Below are 23,152 nucleotides of genomic sequence, written 5' to 3'. Positions count from 1 at the left end.
GGCTGGGCCATGCTCCTGAGGTGGGGCTCCTAGCCTAGGACCATGAAGGCAGGTGGGTGGCAAGGACCCAGGCCCTGGGAAGCTGGACTGAGCCAACACCTCCAGGGGAGCACTGGTGTAACATTGTCGGGGACGATGTTACCTGGCGATCGGCTGGAGGCCCTGCAGGCAGAACGCTCCCGAGACTTGTAGGGGTGCTTGAGCGTGGTGTCCAGCTGCTTGAAGCTCTCCTTGAGCGAGTGGCACTGGTAGTACTCCACCAGCTCCTGCAGGGGCATGCACGTATTGCCGCTGCCACCGCCTCTAGGCAGTCCTCCCACCCCCTCAGCTTCATGTGGGAGACCCTTTCTCCTTGAGCCCCCATAACTCTGCCCTCCTGCTCTGCCCTCTGTGCCCTATCCACAGGGGGTGGTTAGTATCTAGAAGACCTTTGACCCAGTAACTACCCTCCCAAATATCTCTAAAGGAAATAATCTTCGAAGAACACTGAGATCGACAGCCACAGGTGCTGACCGCAGTGTCCTCTATAATGGAGCTGGGAACACCGCGTGTCCAACACCAGGAGCGAACTTCTAGAAAAGACAGAATGCCATGCAGCTGCCAGCCAGGGAAAAGAGGATTCACCAATGGCAAATGTTTTATCTTGAAAAGTCAGCTAATAATTAGGTACCTCATGGCCAAAGGTTTCATTTTTAAAAGGTCTATATAAACCACACCTAAGCTATGCTTCGAGAGGGAATTATAAGGACTCCGTTGAAATGTGCACACTGGTTTTTGTGGGTTTTTTGGATACTTTGTTTGGCTTCATGCTTTTCTGTGGCCACAGTAGGAAGTTAAGACTCAGACATTCTAATCCGATGTTCCCAATACACACAACTTTTATAATTAAGATTAAAAGATAACAGCTGTAATTTTTAAGCCATTTAAAGAACGACCATGCCTTTAACTGCACTCTGGCTGGGGGGACAGTGCAGAGGGTAGGGGTGAGTCAGGAAGGGGCTGTTTGAAGCCATGTGACTGTGACGTACTGACAGGGTCCCCCTGGGCCCGGGTTTCTAGCTCTTGCAGGAAGATCAGTGTGAGTCCTTGATGATGCTGGTGGCCAGGGCTGCTCCCCTGCACTGTCCACCAGGGTCAACCCACCTGGCACAGACTGGGGGTCACACATCCCAACTCAGGAGGCGGTGATGTGGCCCCAACTGTCCCCAGGTGACTTGTAAGCCAATTTCCCTGGATCTCTCCCACACTGGGAAGATCCTCCTTAGGAAAAGTGGCCACCCACTCAGGGACGGGTGAGGGACGGCCCAGCAGGGAGCAGTAGAGGAAGCCACTGTCCTCCATGGCTGGGGAGAGCAGCTGTGGGACCACAGAGCCACATACCAAAAGGCTTTCGAACTTCTTTGCTTCCGTGATGTGGATCCAGTTGTCTTTCTCCACCACTTTGATGTGTTTCACCTCGTCGTTGAACCTGGGCAAATGCAGGGGCTCCGGCCATCACTATGTGAGGGCCACACGGCCCCCAGCCCCGGCCAAGCGCCCCCCACTCCCTGGCTGCCCTCAGCTCCAACCCTGCTGACGCCCTGTCTTGGGCTTTCACTCATTTGCTTCTCTGCACTGGGCACATCCTCCTCCAGGGGCGCATCCAGGCCCAGCCCTGACATCACCTCCGAGTATCCTCCCCTGCCCAGGCAGAACCTCTGCCTGGAATGTTCGTCCTCCTGCCATCTCCACAACCCCTTCCTCCTCGGGTCCCAATTCAAATGTGCCCTATGGGGGAGCCTCCCTCCCCCTCCCCCCAAGACCACCCCACCCCCTTGCCAGCTGACACCAAAGCAAAGATGTCACAAGAAAAGAAAACTACAGACGGACATCTCTTATAACTAGATGCAGAAATCCTTAATAAGCTATTGGCAAACCAAATCACTGTCTCTCTCTCTCTCTCTCTCCCCACACAGACATGTATAACCCAGACACATAAAAGGGATTTCACACCATGACCAAGGACTGCACCTTGCAGGAAGTCAAGGTTGGTTTAACATCCAGAAACCGGCTAACGTGACAAGCATTTGTCAAATACGACTGCCCCGAGGGCCACGCTCCTCCCCCGTGAGGCCTGTGTGAGCATTCATTCTGTTTCTTCCTAGATTTAACATCTGCCGTGAGCCCGTGCCCCCCCACCTACAAACTCCCCAGAGGGAAGACCCATCTGACCCCCGCTTGGGCGCCCTGCAGGCAGGCACAGAGAAGGTGCTCTGGGAATTGCTATAAAATGGGCAATGTCCCTGCCATTTCATTGCTTGATGCCAGCTGCAGCCTGGGCCACAGACCTGCCACCAAGCCCCCTCCAGTCTCTCCCAGGGCACAACCCAGGCCTTCACTGAGGGGGGGCCACCCCCACACTGTGCCGCACACTTCCAGGTGGTTCCGCTGCTTGAGATAGGTACGGCGACCTCTGCAGGGAGCAGATCCTGTGTACTAGGCCACTGGTCATACCAGCTGACCTCCCAGTGGACATTTATCACTTTCAATGTGGCCACTGTCCTCTGTATTTTACAGCCAATGCATTTGTTCAGTCCCCAGACATTTGTGGGGCCTCTCAGAAAGTTGATGGGTCCTGGCAGTGTCTGCCCTGCTGGGGAGTGGGGGAGATGTCAGGGGGCCTCATCTTCAGTCCTGGATCCTGCTAGTTCCCCAGATCTCTGCCTTCACCACCCCACCCATGCATTCAAACCCCACCAGGAGCAGACGTAGAGCAAGCAGGGGCCAGAGAGAGGACAGAGAAAACCGAGACAGTGGGGGGTGAGCATGCATCAGAGCCTGGGGCAGCCCTGCTGAACCCGTGCCCGTCCTAAGGGCTGTGGGGGCTCTTGCCTCCCACAGACAACAGCTCCTCTGCTCACTTGTACTGGCTTCTGGTACTTGCAACCAGAGCTCCAGGCTGATCTGGTGCAGACGCCACCTGGCCCAGTGACAGGCCCTGACCCACCCAGCAGACTTGGGGGAGCCCTTCCCTGGACACAGACCACCCTGCTTGGGTTCTCAGCCCACCAAGGTCACCCCAGACCAGACCCCCACTCACTGCCTGTGGCCCGTCAGTGGCCAGCCTGAGACTTGTCAATGGGCCTCCTGTGCCATAGTGACAAACTACCAGTCAGAGTCTGTCCCTTGAAGAGTGTGGCTGCAGCCCCACAAGGAGCAGTGCTGGGGAGAAGGGCACTGGCAGGAGGACGCCCAGACCGAAGACCGTCAGCTGAAGCCACAAGGCGGCAGCAGCCACAGGCAGAGTTCTCCAGCTGCTACAAAGCAGCGTGACGGTCTGTTCTCTCTGAGACCCCCTGTGGGGCTGCTGGGATGTCCCTGACCACTCAACATCGCACCCACCTGTCCCTGAGCTTGTCTGCTCCCTGTGACCTGAAAACATCCAGTGCACTGTGGAGACCTTGGACGCCAGCACCTAGGACCTCAGCCCCGTTCCCATTTCATGAGTGTCCTGGCCCCAATTCAACAAGCCCAGGACGCGGAGGCGACGGCGGGCCCCACTGTCTCTGTCACCCCCAGGCCGCCACTCACTTGATGCTTATGGCGAAGCGCTCGGCCTCGGCGGGCCGCTCCCTGATGAGGTAGGTCCCGCTGGCGTGGGACTTGAGCAGGTTGTCTGTCTGCTGCCGCTCCATGTTGCCTGCAAACCTGGAGCGGGCGGGAGGAAAGAGAGCCCGAGTGACGGCGGCACGGGGGCCGCCCGCTCTGAGCTCCGAGCCCCACGAGCCTAGCAGCAGGAGCACTGGGTCCCCACGAACGGGTAGTAACACGGGCGGCCCAGCACACATGGGGCTCGATAAAGATAGCCCGGGTGAAGGAAGGGGCCATGGGTGTCACCAGGGACTGCGCTGCCTCTGCTCTGCAGACCCCGAGGGCCCACCAGAGGTGTCAGCCTAACAGCAGGCATTAGATCAAACTTCTCTTCTAAAAAATACTTTCCACTACTTAAAAAGCAGTAATGACATCACTGCTTATGCGGGGACTTTGGGTAACACACTGGAGACCGTGGACATCTGCGTTAACTCAGTTCCCAACAGAGCGAAGCGAAGCTCTCCCTGCCATCCCTCTCGAAACAAAGCAGAGCCCGGACTGCAAGCCCAGCTCGCCCAAATCAAAACCTGCGACCGTGCGTGTACCTGTCAGCGTGCACTCGGCTTTTGTAAAACTGTGCCGCCAGGGGGAATCTACACTAGGCAATTCAGCATCTGTCCCTCCATCCAGGGAGAAGCCCAGGATCGATCGGTTGCCCCACAGTACAGTGCAGGGTGGACGACATAGCTAGCAGGACTGTGGGCATCCAGGTGGATGGGGCAGGCACAGCCGCAGAGCCAGGAGAGGCCTGGGACACCGCGGTGTACAGACACAGGGAATCCTAGGGTGGCTTCAGGGTTGAAGCCCAAACCAACTCATGAGGCAGACACTCCCAGGCAAGGGACTGCAGTGCACGGAGTCGCCTGTCATTCACGAGGCTGCTGCAGGACGTGCAGCATTCGCAGCTACATATCTATGGGGGCCAGTCACTCCTCTCGGTGCCAGACACCACAGGGACAGAGCGAATGAAAAACAGGGTGATGGTGGGACGCATCCGTGACTTGTACCTAGAATGTCCACGTTCATGCTCATTAATCCACACAGCCTCGCTGTTCTCATAGAGCAGCTGGGTAAGCAAATATAGTCACGTGTCCCTCAGCGATGTTTGGTCAATGCCAGTGGTCCCTTAAGGTTACAATGGCTACATCACGCAGCCTGGGTGTGCAGCAGGCTATGACATCTAGGTCTGTGTAAGTAACTCTACGAAGTTTGCATGACAAAGTCACTAATGATGCATTTCTCAGAATGTATCCCTGTCGCTAGGTGACACATGACTGTAAATGATTACAAATTTGACCTTAACTAAATACACCACTTCTGTATATTTTATATAATGAAGCTCAATTACAGCTGCATAAAAAACAGGGTTTCGGTCCCCCAAATATTTGAACCTGTCGATCTGTTTTAGAGACGAGGAAACAGCTGCCTATAGAAAAGGAATGTCTGCCAGGCTCACGGACGGAGGCTTGGAGGAAGGAGGGGCTGGGCTCAGAAACCCTGGGACCCCCCACCCCGCCTTGGGTCTGCTCACGGGCTTGTGGGGCCCCCAAATGGCCCCGCCTGTGATCCAGGGGCCACTCACCAGGGGTAGGCAGTGTAGTCGATCTCCCGGGATGGAGGCCTGCTGATGGGAGGCTGGCGGCAGAGCACATGTGTGTTAGTGACCCCCCAGGACTGTGCATATTGTGAGAGCCACAGGGGGCTTGTTCTCAGTGACCTGGACCCTAGGCCCGGCACCAGCTGCACTGGACCAGGACCATCTGCAGACTCAGCCCCAGTGCCCCTGGACTGTGAGGTCCCCAAAGCAGCGGCCAGGACCCCATCATCTCTGAGATGTTCAATGTGTTTAATGGAATGACTGAGTCACTGACTGAGGGAGTGAGCGCGTAGCCACCCACTAACAGGGCACTGACTCTGGGAAGAGACAGACGGAGGCTGCGGGAAGCTCTCAGCCATGGACAGGAGCATCTGCAGCTCCAGAGGCCCAAGGCCCCGGGGCAAGGCGGCTGCAGCGCTGGGCCACACTCGGGCAGGTGCCACCCCTCCTGCGAGCCTGCACGGCTGCCTCCCTGGCCAGAGCCCCCACCCTGGCCTCACTGGGCCACAGGCTGGGTGGGACAGCAGAGACTATCTATCCCCCTCCCCACCCCCTTCACTGTGCAGATGGGGAAACTGAGGCCAAAGGAGGGGAAGGGACCTCCCCTAGGCCACCGGTGAGTTAGTGGCACTTGTCCTCCCTGCTGTCCAGTCCCCTTGATCTGTCCAAAGAGCCCCAAGTGCTTGACAGTTTCTCCTTCAACACAAGCAGCACGCAGAGCAGTTGGGGGGGCCAGGCTGGGCCCGGTGGGTGAGCCAGGGTCCTTGCGGTGCTATCGGGGACCCGCCTCCCTGCGTCTTCAGGGAGAAGTCTCGCTCGTCCATCTTTAGCTGTCTTTTGGGAGGCAGGGGGGACCCACTTTACTACATGCTGACTGCTTGGTACTTTTACAACAGCTGAGAACTTGTGGCAGCCCCTCCCCCGGTGCAGGAACTGCTGCGCCACCTTGTTTTCTAAATATCGTGAAGTCTAGCTTTGAGTCCTTATGTTTGGGGGAGGCTTCTCCTCCCTAGGGCCGTGTAGTAGTCTGAGAAGACATATAGAACCCCTAAAATTTGCAGAAAGGTAGCTGGCCCTCAGTCCATTACAGCTGCTGCAGAGAGGCGTATTTTAGTGTTTCAAAAACCACCGTGAATCACGACACCCAATTAATGGCTGAGCCCTTTAAGTAGGGGAGAGCACCCCCACCCCAGGTCCCCCAACTTCTCTCTGAGCTGCAGCTCCAGGGGCAGCTCACAGCAGCCACTCAGCAAGAATGTCCAAGTTGGAGACAGTTCCCAGAACCCTCGGCACCCCAGCCGCTGTGCTCCAGAAGCTTCCGTGCAAAAGGACTCACCCTTCCATCCACAGGGCAGGGCTTCACAGATGAGCTAGGAAAATACCCCGACTTCCTGGTTTGCACCAGCCGACCCTGGAAGGAGGACAGAATGAAGACAAGCAGGCGGGACTGGGCACGGGCATGTGGGATGCGTGTGTGCAGATCCTGCTCCTGCGAAGAATGTTCTGGCCAACAGACCACTTCCCTGCCATCAACTCCATGGCCTCAAAACCACTGGGCAGGGAAGTGCGTCCCCACTTCACAGACGAGAACACGTAGGCTCAGCACATCAGCACAGTGTCTCTGCATGGTCACCCAAGAAACCGACGGCCCTGGTTGCAGCTGGGGAGGGGACTGTCTGCACACACATCCTTCTGCACCCTGTGGATCTCCAATTATGTGAGTGGACGCTCTGGTACAATAAATCCAGAGCTATGTACTGACAATGACCTTGACACAGCGACACCGGTAACGGTAACACGAACATCAGTAAACACTCGGCTCTGATGTCTGTTCCCTGGGAGGGTGCCCTGGCTGGCCCCGGCTGGGCTGAGTGTCCCCCAGCTCCTGAGCACCGTGCTGGCCCCAGGGTCTCAGGGCTCCCCGGAACACTGGGGCTTGGTGAGGTGCCCGGGGGTGGTGGGTGCTGAAGTGCAGGATGAACACCCGCAGGGGGCTCCACTTTTGTAAATGGACTGGCAAATTCCTGGCTCAGAACCATAAGCCACATCCCATTGACATTATCTATGGCCACAGTCACCCCCTCCACTGGGTGGGGCCTCCTGGGGCAGGCGGTAGGTGGGTCTGAATCATGATGTCCCCCCAGAGCCTGGACACCCCAAAACAGTGTGAAGAGTTGCTGGCCTGAACTGCGGCAGGGTGGGGAGGAAGGTGGGCACGGCACGGCCGGGGCAGAGCCTTGGGGAGGGCCTATGGGACCATCGAGGCAGGAAGGACGGAGGCACACGAGAAAGGGCCTTGGCCGCCCGCGGGAGGGACTTTCCCGTGAAGGACGCTGCCCTCGCTGTCGCGTATGAGCAAACACCCCCAGGAAGACACGGCTGGGCTCCCCAGAATCCGCGGCACGGTGTGGCACGGAGGCAGGAAAGGCCTTGCTAACCAGCCTAGTGCTCTCCCCACGACGGCCTCTCCCCCAAACCTGCCTCTGCCTGGGAATGTGAGGGACTCTGTGCTTCTGACCTGGGGAGCAGAGACAGGAGCTGGGGACCCTCTGACCCTCCCAGGGCCCCAACCCACCTCCCACCACTGAGACTCAGGATCTCCCCTCAGCAGCTCGATCACGTCGCCCGTCTGCAAGGTCAGCACAGGCTTTCCGGGAGGGGCCGGGTTGCCATGGTAGTTCTGCACAGCCACCATCTTGGGACCTGTGGAGGACAGCGAGGAGGGGCAGCTTGCTCAGTGACGTCGTCCTGACCAGTGGGCAGCCCACCCCGTCACTGACCTTGGCCTGCCCGGACTACTCCAGTCTCGGGGAGCTCTTCAGGCAGAGTCAGCCCCCAACACACACAGACACACAAGCCTGCATCCCCTTCCCACAGGCTCCCGTGTCTTAGGTGAATATCGTAAGTAAATTCCTTTGCAGTAGGAAGACTCAGGGTATCATCACAGGAACAGCAACTTATTTTCAGATGGCATCTTACGGGTTTCCTTCTGAACACCTTTCAAACCTGTGGCACCCAGTCAGCCACGAGGAGCAGGAGATGGGGATCCCTCACGTAGAGATGGGGAGGCCAGGGGTCAGGAAGCCCAGTGACTTGCCAAAGGCCATGCTGCTGGCCAGAGGCTCTGCTCTGCTCATGCTCTGGGGCTGGCATGGGGGTCCTGGCCGCAGGTCGCTCTGAGAACGAACCTGTTCTGCCCAGCCCTGCCCGGGGCTCTCAAACAGCCCCCGCAGCCACATGTCCCCAGCCACCCCGTGCACCCAGCGGCCATCACAATGCTGTTTTTTCTTGAGGTTTAGACTGTGCTCAGCCTGCTCGGACAGCACTGAAATTTTCACAGAACACGATGCTTTAGTCCTCGGTGTTTAGAAGCCACGTTCCCATGAAGCGACCCAAAGCAGTGGGGAAGGGGATGGAGAAACCGGTAAAGCGAGGGCCGCAGCTCAGCCTGCTCTTGACCCTCTGCAGGCCGGGCTCTGTCCCCACTGCCCGGGGCAGCCTTATGGGGAACTAAGATGGCTCCAGGGAGGTGGGAGAGGCCAGAGGGAGATGGGGTCCAGGGCAGCACGCATTCTGGGAGCCTGGAGCAGAGGATGGCTGGGCAGAGCTGGCAGCCACCGCACCAGGCCCAGGCTCGGCACCCAGAGTGACCGTGGACGTGGACAGTAACAGAGAGGGCCCAGTCCAGCAGACTCACCCGGTCCCGCTCCGGAGGTGTCCTGCAAGGACAAGGACGACAGTGATGAGGAAAGGCTGCTCCTGGCCTGTGGCCCAAACATCGACCCTCGCTACCCTCCCTGACCCCAACACTCCCAGACAGAAGGGTCAAGGCAGGGAGCAGGGGAGGAGACAAACACGTCCTGGACTCTCACAGGCTTTTGTGACAGTTTTCCTACATGACACCCCTCCCTCCAATATTCCTATATGCACCTCCACCTTTGTGCACTTCCCCACCTGGGAAGACCCACGCCCTCCCCTCTCCCACCCCTTACCATGAACTCTCACCTCCTCCCTTACCATGAACTCTCACCTCCTCCAGGAAGCCTGCCTTGACCACCTCCCTCTGACCCTGGGGACACACCCTGCGGAGTACGCCTAAGCACTGTGTATGTGTCACTCTCCTCCATGGAGGCATCTCTACAGCCCACGCAGGGCCTGGTAAGTGCCCTTAAATGCTGGCTTGACTTGACTCTACAACTCCCGGGAGACACAAAATCCATACCCTGTAAGTGAATTTGGTGACTTTGTCCCCACGTCAGCTAAACAGAGGCTCTGAGCCAAACTGGGGGCCTGGGGGCAAGTGGGCTGGGGCATGCCACAGAGCTGACCCCATAGCCTCGAGCAGCTGGGGCAGGGCAGCAACTCCCAGGAGGCCGCACAGGGACCCACTTCTACTAACGTCCTCAAGGAAAAGAAAAGGCCCCGTGACCCACAGAGGCACGTCCAAGCCGGCATGGCCCCAGGAACGGTGAGATTGCAATCGGGTCTTTCTGGCTCTGGGCTTCCAGGGCTGTAGGGGTCAGGATGGAGGGAGGGGAATGGTTTGGAGGACTTACCGGGTCTGCAGACGAACCTGAAAAGGAAGCAAATCTGCATCAGAGGGAAGCTGCCATCACAGGGGCACGTGCCAGCCCTCGCTCACACGGCAGGAGCACTGGGCAAGCTCCGAGGTGGTTGGTTTCGGACGTGGTGGCTGGCACACAGACCTGAGTTCATGGCTACAGAAGTCTCTCAATTGCTTCCGACAGCAAATTCTGAGCTCCGGATTTAGGGCCCCACAGGAGAACTCAGACTGGGTATGAGACAGGAAATGGCAAATAGGTTTTGCAGCACATGCCAGCCCTGTTTGAATGGTGGCAGCTGCCTGGATCACTGGGGGGAAACTGGGGCTCAAAGGGGAGATTCCCGCAACTGATTAGTGATGTCTGCTGGGTCAAGTGGTGGGAGATGTCGGTAAGCAAGCTGCCTGTCGTAGGCACATATGCGCCAGCACACTCAAGGACACGGGGCACCCCAGCTGGGCAGGAGGCGAATCTTCCCAAGATTCTTTCTGCCTGCCCAGGCAGGGCCCCAGATATCTGCCTAGCTGGGCTGCCACCCACGCCACAGCTAAGGCACTGCTGACGTGACTTCAACACCACCTGACACTCACAGCTGCAGGCCGCTCGGGGCAGCCAAGAGCAGGGTGGGGCAGGCAGTGCGTGGGGTCACGCAGAGGGGCAGCAGAGGCCACCCTGACGAGAGCTTCCCACCAGAGGGGCTCTCTGGGGCAGCCAGCCTCTCTCTGGGATAACCTGCCCCTGGGCCACAAATAGGTAAGCCTGGATCAGGCAGAAAGTAGCTTGGACATCTCCAGGTTAAAGGGCTAGAAGTGGCTGTGACAGGGACAGTGTCCCCGAGCAGAGGGATGAGCAAGGAAACCAAGACATACACCTGTGGGGGAGCCACAGGCCCCTTAAAATGAGGCGTGGTGCCCACCACGGGCTGTAATGACACGGGAGAGTGCTAAAGATAACTCTGGTTTTCAAGACCTGAACCTGCTTATATGGCAGGATCCCAACTATAGACACTATATTCATGGGTGACGTTTATTTTTTTCTTTACTTCATTTCTTCTCTTTTTTTTCTCTCTCTCTCTCACTTTTTTTTTTCCTTCTCCAAATTTTTAATAATTAAGTATGTTACTTTTAGAATCAGGAAAAAACGTCAAAAGGAACTGCAGCCAGTCATCTGGTGCGCAGGACGTGTGGCCGCAAGAGGGCGGTATTGACAGGCAGAGCTGAAAAGCCGCGCGTAGGGCAGGGAGCACCGGATCTGGGATGCAGCCAGGGTGGGCTGCACCGAGCCCCCTGGTGGGGACAAGGGTCTGGGCCGACCTGTCAACCCTTTTCCCAGATCAGGGTCTGGGCCAGAACAGTAAATGATGTATGAACCATTGATCTAAATTCATAGCTCAAAACACGACACGAAGGCATTCAAAAAGTTCGTGGAAAGATTCGTATTATCTTTTAACTCTGTTTTTCCACGAACTGTCTGAAGTACCCTCGTATATTCTGGGCGGTGGGGTCTCAGGCTAACAAGCCCGTCTGGCTTGTTTTTCTGTCTAGAGAACCTTTGAGGAGGCCCAGTGAGACAGAAGGCCAAGAGATGCAGACTGGGGACACACAGGGGACCCTCCCTGAGCAGAGGCGCTGCTAGTAGGTGCTTAGGCATTTCGATGGTCTCAGCCTCAATTTCTGGGGTTTGATCATGGAGGTGACAGCAATGCCTCCTGAACTCATCTTGAAGGTTAAAGTGACAGGGTGGCACGCCAGGCAGGAGAGTGATGACTGCCACACAATGGGCAAGCATGAGGGGCCTGGTCCCACTGTGAAGAGAGCGGATGCAGGGCCTGGGGCAAATCCCACCTGCACATGCAGCCGTGGGACTTGGAGCAAGTAGGCCACCTGTGAGCACATTCCCCTGTGTGAATTGCAGTGTAACACAGCACCTGTCCCAGGGGTGTAGGGACAACCTAGGCCCCCACCTGTGCTGTGGGTGTCCCCAGACCACACTCTCAATGGCCCTGAGCTATGCAACTCAGAAGGAAGCCTGGGCACCGTTCCCCACCCAGACCCAGTGCTTGGCAGCCCTGAAACCTCTCAGAACTGTCTCAGGTTTCTGGCTGCCCATCCAGCTGCTCTGAGCTGGGCACTCTCCGCTGCAAACCCCCAAACGCACCTCACAAACCAAGACGTTTGGGGAGAGCCTCGGGGCTGTCCCTGCCTCTGCCATTGCCACCAGGCTCAATCCCTCTTCGTCCCTGGGCCTCAGGCTTCCCCATCTGACAAATGGGCATGAGGAGAAGGAGAACACTGCAAATGCCGTGCATATGCGTGAGTGCATGTGTGCACGTGTGAGTGTACGTGTGTGCAAGTGCATGTGCATGTCATGCATACACAAGTGTGCATAGTGCATGAGGGCACATGAGTGTGTGTGTGTGCAAGTATGTGCACGTGTGTGCTTGCGTGTTTATGAGCATGTGTATGAGTGCGTGCAAGTGTATGAGCATGTGTGAACATGTGTGAGTGCAAGAGTGTGCGTGAGTGTGCATGAATGTGCATATGTGTACGTGTGAGTGCATGAGCATGCATTTGTGTGAGCGTGTGAGAGCACGTGTATGTGTGCATGAGTGCGTGCAAGTGTGTGTGTGAGTACATGTGCGTGCACAAACCATTTACTAATGGCTGTAGCTATGACAGACAGGCTTCTCCCGGTGCACAAGAACTGGGGGCATGAGGCAATTATGACCAGTGTTTCTCTGTGATCAGAAACCTGCGTGTGCCTACCGAGATTGTTCCGTGTCCGTATGGGGGATGAAGATTCTACAAGGTGGAATGGGGCAGTAGAGGGACAGAAAAGTCCTTGGGTGTCAGGTTAGCACTGAGGGCTTTGGAATGGAACCCATCCTGGCTGTGTGTCCTGGTAACCATGTGACCTGGGGCAGGTGTCTGAGCCTCGGCTTCCTCACCTAGCCCTGCCCGTGAGAGAACATGTGTGTGAGGCACTGTACCAGCAGGGTGGTAAAGGGCAGATGTAAGCGGGTGGGACCCCGGCCCAGGGCACAGAGGTGACATGAGGACCTGCCCGCTGGCACTTGTGTCCCGCAAGCACGCATGGTCAGGGACGCGGGTCAGTACTCACTGATCTTGCAGGGAGGCATTGCTTCCAGGCACTCCTTGTGTGCCCCAACACCACACTTGGTACACAGGTAGCCCTGGTAGAAGGTGCCCCTGCGCAGGGGGAGGGTGGGAGGTGAGGCTGGGTCGTGCCAGCTCCTCACACCACTCAGCCCAGCCATGGTCAGGGCCCCTGTCCCCACCCCTCAGCCAGCCCTCCTGGCTGCCCGCGCCACAGAGCATGTGTCCCTCAAGGCCCTGAGCTTCCAGGATCCTCCCTCACAGGGTGGCCTGGCACCTGCTCTCTCCTCTGACCTCCCCCAGCCTGGCTCCACCACCCCACACAGCAGCTCTGGGCATCAGAGACAGGCACCTCCCAACTAGATCCAAAACTCCAAGGGTTCGAGCTGGGTCTGACTCTTTGGGATGTTCCCCCAGGCCCCAGGGGCCTTGCAGGAGGCCAAGCAGGTGATCAGAGGCAATGCTGACACAGACAGACACAGCACTGAGCTTGCTCGGGGGCTGGATGGGGGTGGAGCGGGGTGGGGGCTGCAGACAGGCTTACCTGAGGAACATTTTGCAGGCCTGGCAGTTGGTGGTCCTGCCAAATGTGTGCATCTGGAAGCTGTGGTGGTTGGCAGTGGCTTTGTCCGGCTTGATGTTTGACCTGGTGGGAGCAAAAGAGCTGTGACCACACCGGGACTTGCTCTGAGCACAGTGGGAGGCCTGGACCCCGAGCCTGGCTCTGCCCTGACACTTGGGCAGACGCGGGGCCCAGGCCCCCTGCGGGGAGAACACGGGCAGGAGTGGAAGCTTTCAGTTGTGCCCTACTGGCATGAGAGAGCCTTCCAGGGTGAGGGAGCGCTCTCCACCTTGATAAGGGCTTGGGTGTGGGCAGGCGCGGGCATTTGTCAAAACCCAGCAAACAGGTATTTTAAGATTGTCTATTTCGTTGCACACGAGCTTGAAATTTCCAAATGTAGACAAATACCGAACTCTACTTCCTGGAGGGCGTCCTGAAATACTTAGGCAGGTGTGGGCTGAAGTCACAATTCACTAGGGCGGATAACACCCGCCGTCAGCCACGAGAGGACAGGGTAGAGTGACAGGGACACAGTATGGGGAGTAAGGTGTGGATGTGACCTCCGGACGGCAAGGAGGTGACTGTTCACCACACGTGCTCTCAGCTTCCATGAACACTTGAGAAGTCTCACAACAGAATATTGGGGAGAAAACCAAAACCCATGGAAACTAGCACAGAAAGGAGATGCTGCGGGGCGCCCACAGCCTGGCATAAACCGGCTGGCTGCCATCTATTCTGGGTGCCAGGCCCTGATCCAGTTGTGTCCAGGGGATCCCATTTGATTTTCCCAATGAAGCCATCACTCGGGCCCTCCACCCAACACCATTTCACCAGGAGGAAAATCCCACCTGCACAACGGCCCCCGACCCACCTATCTGCAGAGGCCAAGCCAAGGCGACCCTGCCCCCCGTGCTGCCCTGCAAGGACGTGTCCAGAGAACCCACTCATCACCTTTCTCTGCTTCACATATTGGGGTGCCTCCTAGGTTTCATGAAATACCGGTTCTGTGGGTTTCAGAAAAGGTGTCAAGCCCCTGCAAGGCCCCGAGGCTCCGGGTCACTGGGAGTCCTCTGGCATCATGGCCATGCCCAGCCTGTCACTGCCCTGTGGTCAGGTGTGCAAGGTGCAGACTCAAGAGCAGCAGGGCCATCCCAGCAGCATGGTGAGGCCACCAGGGACAGGCTGTGGCCAAGGACGGCCTCCTGCTCTGGGCAGACTGTTAAGTAGCCGGGATGTCACAGAAGTGGGGCTGGCACCCCGGGGTGAGGGAGCTGGTCTCGGTCTCTGGGCATTATTCAAAGCTTGCCGCCCCACACCTCATCAAAGAGGTCAAGAAACCACGTCCAGCCAGGTGTCCGGCTCCTCACACCGCTCCGTGCAGCCCGGGCAGCGCAGCACTCACATGGCCATCTCGAACTGCTCCATCCACTTTCGCTTCATGTCTTCCGTCTTGCAGAAGAGCTGGAAGCCCTGCTTCCCTTGCAGGTGAATCAGGTAGAAGCCATAGGACCACTGCAGGGCGACGGGGACACATTTGCAACTGGCACAGCTTCAGGCACAACAGCGTGTGCACACATGCACTTTGATATGTGCACACAATGGCAAGTGCACATGTACATACGTGCATGGATGTCTGAGTGTGCCCACATTCTCTCACATGCATGTAATTATATGTGCACGTGCCTTCACCTGTGCATGCTAGTGCCCTCACACACGTGCACGCATGTGTACTTGTGCCTGCATGTGTGTCTATGCATGTGCACTCATGCCTGTGTCCAAGTGTGTGCAGTGCCCTCATGTGTGTGTATGTATGCACAGCACTTGTGTCTCACCTGTGCATGCTAGTGTGCTCTCACACATGTGCATGCATGTGCACCGGCACCTGAGTTTACAGTGCTCATGTGTGTACATGCATGTACATGCACAAGTGTTGTAATCTGTGTGTATCTGTGCTGTACCCCCATGCCTGAGTGTGCCCATGCTCTCACACATGCACACACACACACACGTGGATGTATGTACTGATGCCCATCCTGTGTGCAAGGATGCCCCGCTGCCTGCATATGTGCATGCATGTGTAAGCGGGGCACATGTTTGGAGCCACCCACCCTCCAACAAGATATCCTGGGACCCCCCTCCCACCACTTCCCAGGTGTGCCCTCAACTGAAGTCGCTGCTGTTCAGCCGGCTGTCCCTAACGACCCAGCCGGTCCCAAGGGACCGTGTGTTCAGGAACCCACCTAGGGCCCTTCCCCGATGCTCACCCACCCACTTTCACTTCCTCAATGTGATGCTAAAAAACTCACTCCTCTGAAGTAAAACAACGGAAAGAAAAGACGGCACAGGACGGCCAGGGGTTTGGGAGCCTTCATGTGCTCTCTTCCCGGAGCAGGCAGGGTGCACCCTCGGCCACCCACAGGCTTGGAGCCCTCGGAGAAAGGGCTTTCCAAGGGGTCCAGGAAGACAAGTTTGGAAAGGATGAGGCCGTGGGTGTTAGGAAGGAGGGAGGGGAAAAGGGAGGGCGGGGTGGAGAGGGGGAGGAAAGAACCAAGAAAAGCCAAAAGGGTGACTCAGAGTTACAGAGAGACCAAGAAGCCCTGGCAGGGTGCGGGGTCACCGCTGTTGTGCTCCCATGAACCGAGCAACCGCCAGCCCCTCACACTCTCTGTAACGTGCAAATCTCTTACCATGAATACATATCATTTTTGTCATTAAGAAACCAAGAGGAGGAAGAAAACCGTAAGCCTAGCCCCTCTCAGGCCCCCCTGAGCCCACAGGCCCGGCTCAGGATGGAAGCGTCAGCCTCGGCCGCGAGGCGGGAGGACGCGCGAGGACGCGGGAGGACGCGGGAGGACGTGGGCGCCGGTGCTTACCATTTTCCCGTGAGACTGGAAGCATGGGGAGAGGAAAGGAAAGGGGGAGACGGGTCATTAGGAGGCTCGGCCCAGCCCCGCAGCCTGGGGAAGCCAGGAGCCCAGGAAGGGCACGACACTGCCGACTGCCAAGCGCCCTGGGTTGGGGCAATAGGGAAAGGGCTTTCCTGCCCAAGGGCAGGGTGCCAGAGGATGGGACTTGGGAGGCCATACCTCAGCCTGGCTCTGCCCCGAGCTCGGGCAGTGGCTTCAGGTCACCACCTCTTGGGCCCCAGTTACTTTTTCGGACCTCAGGGGTGGGATGGTCACCCCTAACTGCTCTTCCAGCTTGCACATGCTGGGTCTGCACCCCACACTGTAAGCTCTGAAAGCCAGGGCTTGAATTTTTAGCACAGTGGCTCCTAGCCCACACACACAGCCCAGGGCTGCACACAGTAGGTGCTTAAGTGCTATGTGCAGAAGCCATTTGAATCAGCAGCCACGGCCCCGCCCCTGCAGCAACAGTCCCGCCCCTGCGGCCATGGTCATGCCCTGCAGCCACGGTCTCACCCCTGCAGTCACGGCCCCGCCCCCTGCAGCCACGGCCCCGCCCCTGCAGTCACGGCCCTGCCTCTGCAGCCACGGCCCCGCCCCTGCAGTCACGGCCCCGCCCCTGCAGCCACGGCCCCGCCCCTGCAGTCACCTCCTGCCTCTGCAGCCACGGCCCTGCCCCTGCAGCCACGGCCCCGCCCCTGCAGTCACGGCCCCGCCTCTGCAGTCACGGCCCCACCCCTGCAACTATGCACCCCATCTGGCTAGACATCAGAGCCCTTGACAAGCCACAGCCAGGCCCAGCCACAGCCCTCCTCCTAACAGGGAGGGGGAGGGGACAGGGGAGAAAGGCTGTTTGCTACAAGGAACAACACGGGGTGAAGTCAAGCTAGCCAAGGTCGTAACCCCAATTCCTAACAGGGGTCTTGAACAGGCCCTGTCCTCTCACTGGGGAGCTGAGATCCTGGCTGTGAGCCCCATCCAGAGCAGGCTTGCCATCAGCAGCAGTCGAATGACAAGGTGGTGACTGAGAAGGGGGCATCCTGCAGGGTGGGAGGGTGGGATCCCACCCCGGCCCAGCTGGTCAGGATGGTGTCAGACTCCAGCTCTGTCTCACCTAGGGTCTGGGACCCAGTGTCTTTTCTCGAGGCCACACCCATCGTCCCCTTGCCTGGTGTGGCCCAGCTTCAGAGCGGCTGTCACCACCGGACAGTCTGGGGACCCACCTTCTTGATGTCCTTGGTGTTCATGGGGTCGTCTGTCATCTTGTGGAAGAGCAGCTCGATGATCTCCTTCAGCTCATAGCTGTAGCCCTTCCTCTTGCAGACGATGACCACCTTGTCGAACAGGAACAAGTACCTAGCCAGGACAGCACGGCCAGGGGCCCGTCAGTGCAGTCGGAGCCACCACACGAGGGGCCGTGCCACGCTGGGAGGGCAGCAGCCCCAGCGCCGGCCACTGTGCTCTGAGGCCACGGCACGGCCAGTGTGCCCAGAGCCCAGCAAGAGGGCGGAGCTCTCACCCTCTGGCACACCATTCCCTCTCCAAGGGCCAGCGCTGCCCTTTGCCCGGCTCGCCTGCTGTGCTCTGACCCCTCGGTCAGGATCAGCCTCTCCCATGCGAGTCCTCCAGGAAGCCTCGGCCCCATGGCTCCTCCACCTGGTGCACTGGCCCTCCCCACAGCACAGACTGCTGACTTTTCACTGCCTGTCTACATTCCTATACCCCCCCAGACTGCAAGACCCAAGGGGGCAGGACCCACATTTGCTGTGACCCTGGCCATGACCACAGCCCCTTGCACACAGTAAGGGTGCAAGGATGACTCTGAACAAGTGAGACCCACCAGCTCATCCCCAGCCTTCCCTGTCACCCGCCCACACACTCCCAGGTTGTCTGGCAGAAAGCTCATCCGGTCCCTCCGGGTCCTCCCAGCTCCTGAAGACCATGAGCTCGCAGGACAGGGCCCGGCTCCTGCCTCTGGCTCTGGCTGTCCCCCGCCTGGCCCAGCGCCCGCCACGGGCAGGGCACCCGTGGTTGTGGCGGCCGCTCCCTGACGTGTCCACCAACGCTCGCCGAGAAGGAAGGAAGCAATTAAGACCCAACAGCACAAAGCCAACCGGGCAGGCAGCTCTTTCCGCAGGAAGGCCCTGTTTCCAGAGCCATTTGGGAGCAGGGTTCCCTGCAACGGAGTGCCAGACTATTATGGAATGCCACCGCACCCCCGAGTCACTAGCCCCGCTCACCTGTCCTGCTTGGTGTGGTTGACTATGGACCTGACCTTCAGCTCCCCATCAATCTTTGGCCTCCCAAACTCCTCCAGTTTCACCTGCTGGGAAAGAAAAGGACAGGCTGTTAGCCCCAGAGCTGGAGCAGCCCCGCCACTTCCTAAATGCAGAGAAGGGGAAGGCGGGCACGTGCCCAAGGGGCGTCTTCTGTGGACACAGAAACCAAAGGTGGGAGCAAAGTGAAATGAACCTGGGGTTCCCAGTCAGCACTTAGCACAAGGGAGTGCAGGAGTTGGAGAGCTGGGCCTGCAGCCTTCCGTGCCACTCCCCGGCCAGCCCTGCCAAGGACTCCCTCCAGTTCTGGGAACAAAGAGTGATTGACGGGGTGGGCCAGTCAACAGGCCGCTGTTGTGTGGAGCCCTGAGCAGGACCCAGTAGGATAAACCAAATTAAAGTGAGCACAGACGGCACTCATCATGGGGGCGCACGCACCCTCCACAGGAGGGGTCCCAGTCAGACCCCGCCTGTGTGCTGAGCTTTTGCTTTCGTCTTGTTGGGCCTGCAGCTCTGCCGCTCTGCTGTGATTCAGGGACAGCTTCCCCTGCTGGGTTCCTGTGTGGCTTTCAAAGACAGCGTCTACGCAGACAGGAGAAGGTGGAGGGAAGGCTTCTGCACAGGAATGGGGCCGCATTGGGGGTCCAGGTTTCAGTGTCTTCTTCCAAGTGTCCTGCTCTTCCAGAAGCTGCCAAGGGCCACAACTGAGGCAGCATTGGTGGCGCACAGGCCTCCTTGTCCCCTCTCTCGAGTGCGCAGAACAGAAGCACCACCCACGTGGGCCTGGGCCGGCAGTGGGCTTTGCAGGCAGCACCTGAGCGGGCCGGCAGTGGGCTTCGCAGGTGACACCCCAGCAGGCCAGAGATGGGCTTCGCAGGTGACACCCCAGTGGGCCAGCAATGGACTTCAGAGGTGGCGCCCGAGCAGGCTGGGGATGGGCTTCGGGAACGCTGACACCTGCTGTCCACCACTGCTTTGTTCTTATTTAACAAGCAGGTATGACTCACACGTAAAAACTCAAGAAACAGAACAGAAGGAACACCTTTCCTCATGTTACGAAAGCCACGCCCGTCCCCGGGGCAGCATTTAGAATCGCCATGCGCTGCAGCACAGCAGCACAGGACCCGCCATCCCCGACCCCGGCACTCGGACACTCTTCTTTCCTTCTAAAAAGAAAGTGACCGGGGTGGTGTCATAATGCTGTTTGGCAACTTTGATTTCTTTCGTCACTGACACGCCCTGGCGTCTTCTGGGCCTCGTGTTTGTGGCGAGGGCCGTGGCTCTTGTCCGTGCACTTCTGGCCTCAGGTGGGTGAGGAATGTGCAGATGGACGGCAGGGTTGGCCTGGGCATCAGGAGCTTCTGCTCCTGCGTTGATCCGTCCTTGACAGAGTTCAGGGACCAGAGTCAAAATGTTTGTGTAAAAACTAGGAGTTCTCGACCCAGGGTGATTCTGCCACCCAGGGCACATCTGGCAATTTCTGGAGATGTATATGGCTGTCACCACTTGGGGAGTGATGCCACTGGCATCTGGTGGGTGGAGGTCAGAGACGCTGCTCAGCATCCCATAGTTCACAGAACAGGCCCCACAGCAAAGAATGATCCGACCCCAAATGTCAGCAGAGCTGAGATGGAGAAACCTGGGATTTAACAGCCAGCAGACCTTCAAGAAGTTGGTGCTGGCTGGCACAGATTGAGAAGTGTCTGCCTCCTGGGATGGAGCATCTCCTCCCTGAGTAGGACACGGTGGCTGGCCCGATGCCCCCAGCCTGAGTCTCCGATGAAGCAGGCGAGGGAGGGGGTCCTGTGAGGTGTCAGCCCTGCCCAGAGGACCCCGAGGGGGCAGGGAGAAGCCAGGGGCAGGTCTTGGGCAGAGGCAACTGCTGGGTCCAGCCCACACTGAAACCAAACTGTCAATGGCTCCTCCTGGGGACAGCCCAGATGAAGGTAGTCCACGGGGTCCAGACACCAGGAGAAGCCTCATCCCCCCACCGGAGCCACGGCCCTCTTCTTGAACTAGAGAGTCTTGCGTCCAGGGTGGGGAGGGAGAGTTGGGACTGGGCACTCACACCTCCCCGCTTTGCTCTGCCCCCTTAGCAAAGGGTGGTCTTCAGTGCACCGGGCACTAGGGCTGGCTGATGTGGGCCAAGGAGCGAAGACACCGGAGCCTCTGATTGAATTCAGGAGCTGCCAGGGCACCGCCCTCTCGGCGGCAGCCTCGGCGTGGCCGGACACAGACCATTCACTCGTTCAGCATTGAGATTGTGGAAGTAATTTTACACACAAGCTCTTAATGCACCTGCACACATTTGAAGAGTTCGTCACACTTACCAAGTTCTCTATAGAACTCTGAAATTCGCTGATCTTCTTTAAGGTCTCTTTGTCCCGTTTAACTTCATTTATGTACATTGCCAAGTCCTTGAAGACAACAGAGGCGCAGTTAGTGGCCCTTTCTGGGCAGGTGCGAGGGAGCTCAGGCCCCAGACTCCACCCACCCACCCATGTCCAGGGGCTGGCCATTCTCAGAGCCCCTTCCTCTGTCCTGCAGGGGTGGCTGACCCTCGAGACAGTAAAGCCACAAGAAAGGAAACAAAGGCAGGGAAGGGACACACATGGGCCTAAAGCTGTGCCATCGTCGGTGGTGATGTAAGAACCCCAACCCTCGGCTCCTGGCGCAGCTCCACCCCACCCATTAAGAGACCCCTCTTCCAAGCAGAATTGAAGGAAACATCCCCGTGTGTAAGAGCCACACCAGGCCACAAAATAGCCAACTAGACTTGGACAAACCCATATCTTCATTCTTGGGAAACCCCCCCAACAAGCCTCTGCCTGGTTTCGGAGCCTGGGCAGAAGAGGGGTCACTAAGTCCCTTCTACACGGGTACAGAAGCCCCCACTTTCCAGCCTTGTGCCCATCCACTGGCTGCAACCCTCCTGCTGGCCACCAAGGGGCAGTGCCCACTTCGATCCAGAAAGTTTGCAGAGTTGCTGCACAGGGCACCCAGCACCTGGGAGAGCTGGTCATGCAGGCACCGACCCTTCCCACCAGGAGCAGCAGGGTGGAAATCCCCAAAACACAAATGGCGGGGCTGGAGCCAGCCCAGATCCTGGAGCCTATCCCCACCTCCCTCCTGCCCTTCTTGTTCCCCACGAGATCTCACTGTCCACACCCTCAGCATCCGCTCCCAGCAGGACTGACCCTCCCAAAGGGGGCACGCCTTCTGTAAAGGGTGTTTTGTCTTCCTGTCCACTTGCCCTTAAAATAAGAAATTCCCAGAGACAAGGAACCCAGGGGCAGGACGGAACCTGTGAACCTGAGGCAGACACTGCTACAAGACAGGGGCCCTAGCAAGCTGTCTAACCACGCGGGCCTGTGCTTGGCACAAAACAGGAGCAAGTGGACGTCGGCTGAATGAGTGAGTGGGTGAGGGGAACACTTGTGCTTTGATACACAGGAGGGATTGTAATCAGTTTATGGAGCTCACACCTATGAACTCAACTCCCTTGGAGACAGATCTGAAGTCCACAGGCACAGCAGCCAGCTACAGCAGACCCTCCCACTCACAGGGAGTGAGCTGTCCATCCCTAGGGAAACCCAAGCTCAAGTACAGTGACAACTGACACGGTGGCTGCATGGCTGATTTCCTACACTGTACTGGGAAAGGATCGAAAGACTTTTAGAACCGCTTCCAAGTCTGAGGTCTCAGGATGAAGTTCAGTGGCTCCCAGAACACAGAGGGCACGCCTGGGAGTCACAGAGTTTTGAGGAGCACCAGGAGCTACACTCTTGAGGAACCCAGGGCCGCCCACTGGCCAGGGACTGAGTGCTGGGACTGTGAATCTCAAGGCCACGCTCGGGCCCAGGGCACACAGCCCACAAACCTGCTGATGCTGACTCAAAGCCCCCAGAGAACAGCTCTCGGGGCTGCCAGTGGAGCGGAGTGGCAGAGAACCAAAAGGTCTCTGTGGCCAGCTCCCGCGCCCACGTGCGAGTGCTCACACGATGGGAGTAAATTTCTCCCAGAGCAGGGGCTTGCTCGGAGAGCCTCTCAGCAGGGAGGCTGAGCGGCCGGGTCCGCCTCTGCTACCCTGGGTCCGAATGGCAGCTGCTGACGGAGACAGGCTGTGACCCCCTCCCCGACAGGAAGGAGCTCTCTAAAGGAGATATCTTGGGAAGGAAAAAAGGTGGCCTGAAGCCCAGGGAGCTGCTCGGGGGGCAGACGCCAGGTGTCACAGGTCAGGGCTGCAGCCCTGCGGAAGGGGTAGCAGAGGTGTCCTGTGCCCCCAATGGGGGAAATGCTGGGGGAGTCACCCTCCCTTCACCCAGCTGCAGGGCCCAGGGACCTACCACATGCTGGGCACTGTGCCAGCCTGGGGACACAGGTGATGTGACTAACCCAGGCCTGGCTGGGGAGGGCCTGGTATGAACAAATCTGTCCAGGGAAGAGAGTCTCCCCCAAGAGGAAGCCAGTCCCTGGGGGGAAGAACCCAGTGGGGGGCTGCCA

General features: G+C 58.2%; 1 protein-coding gene across 5 annotated transcripts in view; it reads right to left on the bottom strand.

Moving 5' to 3' along the window:
* The window catches only part of VAV2 (vav guanine nucleotide exchange factor 2), a 201,136-nt gene that overhangs the window by 7,821 nt on the left and 170,163 nt on the right, over positions 1-23,152 (bottom strand). For 4 of the 5 annotated variants that reach the window (XR_010022100.1, XM_063081538.1, XM_063081541.1 and 1 more), the window contains exons 12-25: positions 20,980-21,066; positions 18,614-18,699; positions 17,597-17,729; positions 14,870-14,979; positions 13,450-13,551; positions 12,910-12,998; positions 9,784-9,800; positions 8,925-8,946; positions 7,803-7,930; positions 6,564-6,638; positions 5,213-5,265; positions 3,571-3,687; positions 1,381-1,468; positions 143-266 (exon numbers count right to left, since the gene is read on the bottom strand). Coding sequence is in view for 4 of the 5 variants with exons in the window: in XM_063081538.1 (XP_062937608.1) it covers positions 143-266; positions 1,381-1,468; positions 3,571-3,687; positions 5,213-5,265; positions 6,564-6,638; positions 7,803-7,930; positions 8,925-8,946; positions 9,784-9,800; positions 12,910-12,998; positions 13,450-13,551; positions 14,870-14,979; positions 17,597-17,729; positions 18,614-18,699; positions 20,980-21,066 (1,231 nt within the window). In the remaining variant the exon portion in view is untranslated. The remainder of the gene's footprint in view (positions 1-142; positions 267-1,380; positions 1,469-3,570; positions 3,688-5,212; positions 5,266-6,563; positions 6,639-7,802; positions 7,931-8,924; positions 8,947-9,783; positions 9,801-12,909; positions 12,999-13,449; positions 13,552-14,869; positions 14,980-17,596; positions 17,730-18,613; positions 18,700-20,979; positions 21,067-23,152) is intronic. The other variant, XM_063081540.1, reaches the window with a different exon arrangement.

The sequence above is a fragment of the Cynocephalus volans genome, chromosome 17 (genome assembly GCF_027409185.1).
Source record: "Cynocephalus volans isolate mCynVol1 chromosome 17, mCynVol1.pri, whole genome shotgun sequence".
Taxonomy (NCBI): domain Eukaryota; kingdom Metazoa; phylum Chordata; class Mammalia; order Dermoptera; family Cynocephalidae; genus Cynocephalus; species Cynocephalus volans.
Note: the sequence above shows the minus strand (reverse complement) of the source record. Positions and strands in the feature narration are given on the sequence as shown.